This window comes from Ostrea edulis, chromosome 3 (assembly GCF_947568905.1).
Source record: "Ostrea edulis chromosome 3, xbOstEdul1.1, whole genome shotgun sequence".
NCBI lineage: Eukaryota > Metazoa > Mollusca > Bivalvia > Ostreida > Ostreidae > Ostrea > Ostrea edulis.
In genome coordinates this window covers 63,098,066-63,108,734 of record NC_079166.1, presented here as the reverse complement: position 1 = coordinate 63,108,734, position 10,669 = coordinate 63,098,066, and the positions used below count along the sequence as shown (strand labels likewise).

At 38.9% G+C, this 10,669-nt stretch overlaps 1 protein-coding gene across 1 annotated transcript; it reads right to left on the bottom strand.

Annotated features, from left to right (window-relative positions):
* Positions 1–7,361: 7,361 nt before the first annotated feature.
* Positions 7,362–8,255, bottom strand: LOC125676338 (uncharacterized). The gene has a single exon (XM_048914220.2). The coding sequence runs from the start codon at positions 8,253–8,255 to the stop codon at positions 7,362–7,364; it is 894 nt and encodes a 297-aa protein (XP_048770177.1).
* Between the last annotated feature and the right edge of the window lie 2,414 nt (positions 8,256–10,669).

The following is a 10,669-nucleotide window of genomic DNA, read 5'->3' as shown; positions in this document are numbered from 1 at the left end:
TTTTTCTCTCTAATCTGAGATACAAGATCAGTTTCTTCTATACACTTCTTCGTGGCCGAGAGGTTAGAGCGTTCGCCCGGCATGCGGAAGGCCCGGGGTTCGAATCCCGGCTGCGACACACCTAAGTCGTTAAAACAGGTAGTGACAGTACCATCGCCAAACGCTCGGCATTAGGTGTGAATGTCACAGGTCCTCGGAGATGACCTTATAAACGGATGACCCGTGTCACAGTAGGTGTGGCACGCTAAAGAACCCTCGCTGCTCAATGGCCATCAGCGCTGAGCATAGGCCTAAATTTGAAGCCCTTCACCGGTCTTGGTGACGTCTCCATATATGAGTGAAAAATTCTCGAGTGAGACGTTGAGCAATATACAATCAATCAATCATGATCTCATAGTCTGATTTCTCCTACACTCTTCTTCATGGTCTCATAGTCTGCTTTCTTCTTCATGGTCTCATAGTCTGCTTTCTTCTTCATTCTCTCGTAGTCTGCTTTCTTCTTCATTCTCTCGTAGTCTGCTTTCTTCTACAATCTTCTTCATGCTCTCGTAGTCTGTTTTCTTCTTCATGCTCTCGTAGTCTGCTTTCTTTTTCATGCTCTCGTAGTCTGCTTTCTTCTTCATGCTCTCGTAGTCTGCTTTATTCTTCATGATATCGTAGTATGATTTCTTCTACAATCTTCTTCATGCTCTCGTAGTCTGCTTTCTTCTTCATGCTCTCATAGTCTGCTTTCTTCTACAATCTTCTTCATCCTCTCGTAGTCTGCTTTCTTCTTCATGCTCTCGTATTCTGCTTTCTTCATGCTCTCGTAGTCTGCTTTCTTCTTTATGCTCTCGTAGTCTGCTTTCTTCTTCATGCTCTCGAAGTCTGTTTTCTTCTTCATGCTCTCGTAGTCTGCTTTCTTCTTCATGCTCTCGAAGTCTGTTTTCTTCTTCATGCTCTCGTAGTCTGCTTTCTTCTTCATGCTCTCGTAGTCTGCTTTCTTCTTCATGCTCTCGTAGTCTGCTTTCTTCTACAATCTTCTTCATGCTCTCATAGTCTGCTTTTTTCTTCATGATCTCGTAGTCTGCTTTCTTCTTCATGCTCTCGTAGTCTGCTTTCTTCTTCATGCTCTCGTAGTCTGCTTTCTTTTCATGTTCTCGTAGTCTGCTTTCTTCTTCATAATCTCGTAGTCTGCTTTCTTCTTCAATTTTCTTCATGATCTCATAGTCTGCTTTCTTCTACAATCTTCTTCATCCTCTCGTAGTCTGTTTTCTTCTTCTTGATCTCGTAGTCTGCTTTCTTCTTCAATCTTCTTCATGCTCTTGTAGTCTGCTTTTTTCTTCATAATCTCGTAGTCTGCTTTCTTCTTCATCCTCTCGTAGTCTGCTTTCTTCTTCATGCTCTCGTAGTCTGCTTTCTTCTTCATGCTCTCATAGTCTGCTTTTTTCTTCATGCTCTCGTGGTCTGCTTTTTTCTTCATGCTCTCGTAGTCTGCTTTCTTCTTCATGCTTTCGTAGTCTGCTTTCTTCATGCTGTCATAGTCTGATTTCTTCTTCATGCTCTCGTAGTCTGCTTTCTTCTTCATGCTCTCGAAATCTGCTTTCTTCTTCATGTTCTCGTAGTCTGCTTTCTTCTTCATGCTCTCGTAGTCTGCTTTCTTCTTCATGCTCTCGTAGTCTGCTTTCTTCTTCATGCTCTCATAGTCTGCTTTTTTCTTCATGCTCTCGTGGTCTGCTTTCTTCTTCATGCTCTCGTAGTCTGCTTTCTTCTTCATGCTCTCGTAGTCTGCTTTCTTCATGCTGTCATAGTCTGATTTCTTCTTCATGCTCTCGTAGTCTGCTCTCTTCTACATGTTCTCGTAGTCTGCTTTCTTCTTCATGATCTCGTAGTCTGCTTTCTTCTTCAATCTTCTTCATGATCTCATAGTCTGATTTCTTCTACAATCTTCTTCATGCTCTCGTAGTCTGCTTTATTCTTCATGCTCTCGTAGTCTGCTTTCTTCTACAATCTTCTTCATGCTCTCGTAGTCTGCTTTTTTCTTCATGATCTCGTAGTCTGCTTTCTTCTTCATACTCTCGTAGTCTGCTTTCTTCTTCATGCTCTCGTAGTCTGCTTTCTTCTTCATGATCTCGTAGTCTGATTTCTTCTACAATCTTCTTCATGCTCTCGTAGTCTGCTTTATTCTTCATGATCTTGTAGTCTGCTTTCTTCTACAATCTTCTTCATGCTCTCGTAGTCTGCTTTTTTCTACATGCTCTCGTAATCTGCTTTCTTCTACAATCTTCTTCATGCTCTCGTAGTCTGCTTTCTTCTTCATGCTCTCGTAGTCTGCTTTCTTCTTCATGCTCTCGTAGTCTGCTTTCTTCTTCATGATCTCGTAGTCTGATTTCTTCTACAATCTTCTTCATGCTCTCGTAGTCTGCTTTATTCTTCATGATCTTGTAGTCTGCTTTCTTCTACAATCTTCTTCATGCTCTTGTAGTCTGCTTTTTTCTACATGCTCTCGTAGTCTGCTTTCTTCTACAATCTTCTTCATGCTCTCGTAGTCTGCTTTCTTCTTCATGCTCTCGTAGTCTGCTTTCTTCTATGATGTCGTAGTCTGCTTTATTCTTCATACTCTCGTGGTCTGCTTTCTTCTTCATGCTCTCGTAGTCTACTTTCTTCTTCATGCTCTCGTAGTCTGCTTTATTCTTCATACTCTCGTAGTCTGCTTTCTTCTTCATGCTCTCGTAGTCTGCTTTATTCTTCATGCTCTCGTAGTCTGCTTTCTTCTACAATCTTCTTCATGCTCTCGTAGTCTGCTTTTTTCTTCATGATCTCGTAGTCTGCTTTCTTCTTCATACTCTCGTAGTCTGCTTTCTTCTTCATGCTCTCGTAGTCTGCTTTCTTCTTCATGATCTCGTAGTCTGATTTCTTCTACAATCTTCTTCATGCTCTCGTAGTCTGCTTTATTCTTCATGATCTTGTAGTCTGCTTTCTTCTACAATCTTCTTCATGCTCTCGTAGTCTGCTTTTTTCTACATGCTCTCGTAATCTGCTTTCTTCTACAATCTTCTTCATGCTCTCGTAGTCTGCTTTCTTCTTCATGCTCTCGTAGTCTGCTTTCTTCTTCATGCTCTCGTAGTCTGCTTTCTTCTTCATGATCTCGTAGTCTGATTTCTTCTACAATCTTCTTCATGCTCTCGTAGTCTGCTTTATTCTTCATGATCTTGTAGTCTGCTTTCTTCTACAATCTTCTTCATGCTCTCGTAGTCTGCTTTTTTCTACATGCTCTCGTAGTCTGCTTTCTTCTACAATCTTCTTCATGCTCTCGTAGTCTGCTTTCTTCTTCATGCTCTCGTAGTCTGCTTTCTTCTATGATGTCGTAGTCTGCTTTATTCTTCATACTCTCGTAGTCTGCTTTCTTCTTCATGATCTCGTAGTCTGATTTCTTCTACAATCTTCTTCATGCTCTCGTAGTCTGCTTTATTCTTCATGATCTTGTAGTCTGCTTTCTTCTACAATCTTCTTCATGCTCTCGTAGTCTGCTTTTTTCTACATGCTCTCGTAATCTGCTTTCTTCTACAATCTTCTTCATGCTCTCGTAGTCTGCTTTCTTCTTCATGCTCTCGTAGTCTGCTTTCTTCTTCATGCTCTCGTAGTCTGCTTTCTTCTTCATGATCTCGTAGTCTGATTTCTTCTACAATCTTCTTCATGCTCTCGTAGTCTGCTTTATTCTTCATGATCTTGTAGTCTGCTTTCTTCTACAATCTTCTTCATGCTCTCGTAGTCTGCTTTTTTCTACATGCTCTCGTAGTCTGCTTTCTTCTACAATCTTCTTCATGCTCTCGTAGTCTGCTTTCTTCTTCATGCTCTCGTAGTCTGCTTTCTTCTATGATGTCGTAGTCTGCTTTATTCTTCATACTCTCGTGGTCTGCTTTCTTCTTCATGCTCTCGTAGTCTGCTTTCTTCTTCATGCTCTCGTAGTCTGCTCTCTTCTACATGTTCTCGTAGTCTGCTTTCTTCTTCATGATCTCGTAGTCTGCTTTCTTCTTCAATCTTCTTCATGATCTCATAGTCTGATTTCTTCTACAATCTTCTTCATGCTCTCGTAGTCTGCTTTCTTCTTCATGCTCTCGTAGTCTGCTTTCTTCTACAATCTTCTTCATGCTCTCGTAGTCTGCTTTTTTCTTCATGATCTCGTAGTCTGCTTTCTTCTTCATACTCTCGTAGTCTGCTTTCTTCTTCATGCTCTCGTAGTCTGCTTTCTTCTTCATGATCTCGTAGTCTGATTTCTTCTACAATCTTCTTCATGCTCTCGTAGTCTGCTTTATTCTTCATGATCTTGTAGTCTGCTTTCTTCTACAATCTTCTTCATGCTCTCGTAGTCTGCTTTTTTCTACATGCTCTCGTAATCTGCTTTCTTCTACAATCTTCTTCATGCTCTCGTAGTCTGCTTTCTTCTTCATGCTCTCGTAGTCTGCTTTCTTCTTCATGCTCTCGTAGTCTGCTTTCTTCTATGATGTCGTAGTCTGCTTTATTCTTCATACTCTCGTGGTCTGCTTTCTTCTTCATGCTCTCGTAGTCTGCTTTCTTCTTCATGCTCTCGTAGTCTGCTCTCTTCTACATGTTCTCGTAGTCTGCTTTCTTCTTCATGATCTCGTAGTCTGCTTTCTTCTTCAATCTTCTTCATGATCTCATAGTCTGATTTCTTCTACAATCTTCTTCATGCTCTCGTAGTCTGCTTTCTTCTTCATGCTCTCGTAGTCTGCTTTCTTCTACAATCTTCTTCATGCTCTCGTAGTCTGCTTTTTTCTTCATGATCTCGTAGTCTGCTTTCTTCTTCATACTCTCGTAGTCTGCTTTCTTCTTCATGCTCTCGTAGTCTGCTTTCTTCTTCATGATCTCGTAGTCTGATTTCTTCTACAATCTTCTTCATGCTCTCGTAGTCTGCTTTATTCTTCATGATCTTGTAGTCTGCTTTCTTCTACAATCTTCTTCATGCTCTCGTAGTCTGCTTTTTTCTACATGCTCTCGTAATCTGCTTTCTTCTACAATCTTCTTCATGCTCTCGTAGTCTGCTTTCTTCTTCATGCTCTCGTAGTCTGCTTTCTTCTTCATGATCTCGTAGTCTGATTTCTTCTACAATCTTCTTCATGCTCTCGTAGTCTGCTTTATTCTTCATGATCTTGTAGTCTGCTTTCTTCTACAATCTTCTTCATGCTCTCGTAGTCTGCTTTTTTCTACATGCTCTCGTAGTCTGCTTTCTTCTACAATCTTCTTCATGCTCTCGTAGTCTGCTTTCTTCTTCATGCTCTCGTAGTCTGCTTTCTTCTATGATGTCGTAGTCTGCTTTATTCTTCATACTCTCGTGGTCTGCTTTCTTCTTCATGCTCTCGTAGTCTGCTTTCTTCTTCATGCTCTCGTAGTCTGCTTTATTCTTCATACTCTCGTAGTCTGCTTTCTTCTTCATGCTCTCGTAGTCTGCTTTATTCTTCATGATCTCGTAGTCTGATTTATTCTTCATGCTCTCGTAGTCTGATTTCTTCTTCATGCTCTCGTAGTCTGCTTTCTTCTTCATGCTCTCGTAGTCTGATTTCTTCTTCATGCTCTCGTAGTCTGCTTTCTTTTTCATGCTCTCGTAGTCTGCTTTCTTCTTCATGCTCTCGTAGTCTACTTTATTCTTCATGATCTCGTAGTGTGATTTCTTCTTCAATCTTCTTCATGCTCTCGTAGTCTCCTTACTTGTAGCTGTAGCTCTCACCAGATTGAACAGTATGACATAGTACATAACACTTGATAGAAAAAGTTGAAATATGCTGGTGGCTTTTGCCAATTGGGGATTCATACTTGAGATCGGTCACCATCTCATCCTCTGAAGAAAACTCCAAATCTATTAAAGTAGGATTCCGGTCACGCGACTTCACAGGAACTAGTCTCTGTATAATTCCCTGAACACTGAAGCTTGGTGTTTAGGATCATGAGGCGATGTTTCACTTTCCCAGTCAACGTCAGGCTGGTTAAAATCCCCTGCCCAAAACACTTGTGGACAATTTTTGATTACATCAATGATAGTCTTGTATAATGCACTGTCTTCTTTACTGTTACTAGGTGATCTATAAGCACAGCCCACCAGCAAGGAGTCACCACCTATCAGTTGAATTTCAAACCAAACAGATTCTTTAGTCCTAGCTTGTTCTGGGTGGATTGCGATACCTTTTGTGCATTTAACGAAATCTTTACTTATATGATGATACCTCTGGGGGATTCCACACTGAAGCAATGTGTAAAACAGTCATAATTCTCTACCTGAGGCTCAGTTGAATTGGATCCTTACATTTTAGGGCAAAATTTCACTCAACGAAATAACATGACACATTGCTCCTGTACAAGGTGTCATAATTCTGAACGATTATTTGACAACGTATCTACATTTGTACACACACAGTACAGACTTTTGAAGTACGTTTTCTCTTCGTCCGGAGGGGCCTCCTTGGCCGAGTGGTTAGAGCATCGCGCTCAATATAAAACAATGTAACCTTGCAAGTTTACTAAACCAATTATATACATGTACTGCTTTTCGTAACGGATAATTCCGTTTACCTAATCAAGATATAGTGTTCACAGCGGGTGTGACCGGTCAACAGGGGATGCTTATTCCATACCTCTTGTGTGTACGACGGTCTATGTTTGCCCTACTCTTAATTTATATTCTTTACAGGATTTCTGAGATTTATCACCGTGACTTCTGGAACTCATACTCAATTTGTTTATAGAAATGACAAAAGTTTGCTCCAGGAGAACTTGTACCTGTACTCCAATGAGGATCTAATTCGATCATCAACCATGGTAGTTGTCCATAGGTAGTTGTCTATATTTGACTTCTAAAATGTCATTGCGCATGCCTAGCTTGCTTCCGGACCTTCAGTGCGCATGTCTGGTTACTAAAGTTCAACCATTCTGTAAGCATAGGTTGCTGTGTGGTAGACCAGACATGCGTAGTGACTCCCCTTCCGGTTTCGACCAAATGCAATTCGAGCGTACTTTGGTTCAACTGTAGTTACTATAGTTAATGATCAGACTAGGCCATTGACTGGATACGAGTTCTTCTAGAGAAGCCAGTCACTACTTCCCTCAGATAACTCGTACCTAAAATTCTGGTTAAGAGTTCTCCTGGTACCTATCGTCACCTTTTCCATGTTACATACATGTATGCTTGCATACTCGCTTTAATGATCTATGGGAGCGGATCTAATGATTTAATTTTAATTAGATTTTACAGGAACATCTTGACAGCTTCATGATTTTATTTTCATGATAACACTCTTTGATAAACTTTAAAGGTCGATCAGAAATTATCAATAGTACATTGATTATAGTTAGAAGAAGACAATTTAATGTTAATGGACGACGGTTGGTGCTTTAGCCTGCATATACTGAATGAGTTTGAGAGTCTTAGAACCCTCCTCCACCACCCATAGTCTGTCATCACTGTTAACACTTATACCCAAGGGGTTCCGAAGGTAGCAATTTAATATGGCAAATCGGTGATTTGCATTTTGGTCCAGAATGTGGATTTTGCCGTAGGCGCCTTCCTCGTTAGGGTCAGACACCAGGATGTGGGACTGACTGTCTGTTGCGATACAGCTGCGGTCAAAAGTGATGTGGATAGTTCTGCGGTGGCTGTACTTAGATTTTACATCCCCAGCTTTGTTGAAAACGAGGAGATCTTTAGCATTGCTGTCCACCACGCAAACATCGCCGTTCCGATTGACACAAACTTGAAGAGAAGTCCGATCACCGTCTCCCCTGAACGGATTGCTTTGTCCAGACCTCGGGATCGTACGTTTCTGCGTTAATGTTCCTTTAGAGTAACTGAAGCACACGATTTTGAATTGTTTCGTAGGGCCGTTATAAATCGCCACCCAAACGTCTCCACCGGAAGTATAACAGATACCCGATGGACACCACTCCCTCTCGCAGAACACGACCTTTACTTGGTCTGCTTCCGTCTGGTACAGATTTACGCTGTTATTTTCATAATCTGTGTAGAAAAGATCCCCGAAACTGGTCCCCGTCAGAGCTGTAGGGGGGTACGCGGTCTGGACAGTTTTGAGTACCTTCAGATCAGAATTTCCACCAATTTCCACTAATGTAAAGGATGACGTATTTCCACTCACCCAGGCCCGCTTTTTCCCAAGACTGTTGACGTAATAAAGCGGATCAAAACTGTGATATTTTAGAGCAATGACTTCCGGTCTTCTCATCAGGGAGAATTTACGGCAATTTGACATACTTTTGCTGTTTCAGTGCCCAATTTTTTTTTTCTCAGATACTGCACGTGGTTATATTAAGAATGGTTTCGTCAGAGATGAATGTAAATTAATAAATACCCAAGAAATAACGTCCCTCCACACATGCATGAATGGTGGTCTTATTTTGCGAAATAAACAAGGGTAGGTAATCTGATACACTTTCTCTAGTTAATGAGAAGCACCCATCTGTATCGTACACTGCAATTACCACCATTTAATTTTTCGCTGGTACAATGGACTCGACTTACAGGTCCTAACTTTTAACACATTCCTTTGTTTCGTTCTGACGATTTTGTGACGCCATGTCAAAGATATAAATTTATATATACGGATTCCGAAGGTAGCAATTTAATAAGGTATTCAATGTATAACGACTATATTTCATATCTAATAAATGGAAGATGGGGGTTTTGTAATCAGGGTAATATTTTGAAGGATTCATCAAATATAAATAATCCAATATAGGAATTTTCGAAATTTTGATAAAATTGTTTGATTTATTTCACTTAGAAGTTTACATTGTTCAGTCTGTTGGAGGAGCATGTTTTATTAGATTATCGAACTAAGAAAGTACATTTTCATAAAAATCTTTTGGTCCAACGTTACATTCACGTTTCTTTATGAAAGTATGAATTAAAATGGATAATTCACTCGCACACATTTTTAGAAAATTAGATTTTGATTATTATTACAAAGGGTAAATAACTCTTCAAAAAGGTATCAAGTGCATAAAGGTCAGCTTCTGAACATTTACCAGTCATGCAATCTAATTAGAATTAGATGTTAGATCCGCTCACATACTCGCTACACTAACGATGTTAGTGTAGCGAGTATGTGAGCGGATCTAACATCTAATTTAGTGTAGCGAGTATGTGAGCGGATCTAATATCTAATTTTAATTAGATTGCCAGTCATGTGAATTTCATCTACATGTACTTTACTTTCATCATTATCTAACAATAAGCATTTATTTTTATTTTAATCCTTCAAAATTGTTCATAATCCTTTCGTATGACAAATGGTGATCTGCGTTTTGAAACAGAATGTGGAATTTACCGAAGGGTTGTTTCACAACCTCTATTTGGATATCATATGACCTCGGAACATAACCGGCGATAAACCAATCAAACTGCCCCATCTAGAACTGCCTTATGGAGCGCCAAATTAACATAAACTCAAATAATTGAAGATATCTTCAATTATTTGAAGATATCATCAATTCATTTGATGCGTGCAACAATCTAATTAGAGATCTCTTCAAATAATTAATGATATCTTCAATTCTGAATTATTGCGCGCATTAATTGAATTGATGATAGCATTAATTCGTCAGCTGAATTGATGCGCGCTTTAATTGAATTAATGATCTCTTCAAATAAATTAATGATATCAACAATTGAATTGATGCGCGCTACAATTCAATTGAAGAGAGCAATATTTGTTATAATGCACGCATTAAATCAATTAATGAGAGCAAGAATTGAATTGATGCGTGCATTAATTTAACTATTGCTCTCTTTAATTTTGTTAATGATATCTTTAATTCATTTGAAGAGAGCAATAATTCTTTTAGAGAGAGCAACTATATAATTAAAGATATCTTCAATTCAACATCACCACAATTGAATTAAAGATATCTTCAATTGAATTAAAGAGATCATCAAATTATTCATACCGAGCTCTAAATTAATTATTGCGAGCAATATTTCTACGAAATTGATGCTCTCATCAATTGAATTGAAGAGAGTAATAATTGAATTAATGCGCGCATTAAATCTATTATTGCTCTCATTAATTCAATTGAAGAGAGCAATAATTGAATTAATGCGCGCATCAAATCTATTATTGCTCTCATTAATTCAATTGAAGAGAGCAATAATTGAATTAATGCGCGCATTAAATTAATTATTGCTCTCATTAATTCAATTGATGCACGCATTCATTTAATTGATGAGAGCAATAATTGGATTGAAGCGTGCATTAATTCATTTGATGAGAGCAAAAATTGATTTAATGCGCTCATTATTTCAATTAAGGAGAGTAGTAATTGAATTGGTGATATTTTCCAATAATTGAAGATATCTTCAATTATTTGAGTTTATGTTAAAATGGCGCTCCATAGTGCCTTTCATCAATAAAGCAGCTCCTCTTAATTACAATGGATATAAAATTACCTACCCGAGTATCAAAAATGATATTTAATCTCGCAATCAGTCCTAACTTTTTGTTTTTTAAACCGCAAATAGACATATAAAATGATTTCACACATTTCATAAATGTATTTTATATAAAGCCCCGTTCACATGCCCTGATTTACTCACGGGGTGCAAATTATGCATATATACATAGACACTGCATTTCGAGAAGATTTGCACATACAACATAAAACCGGT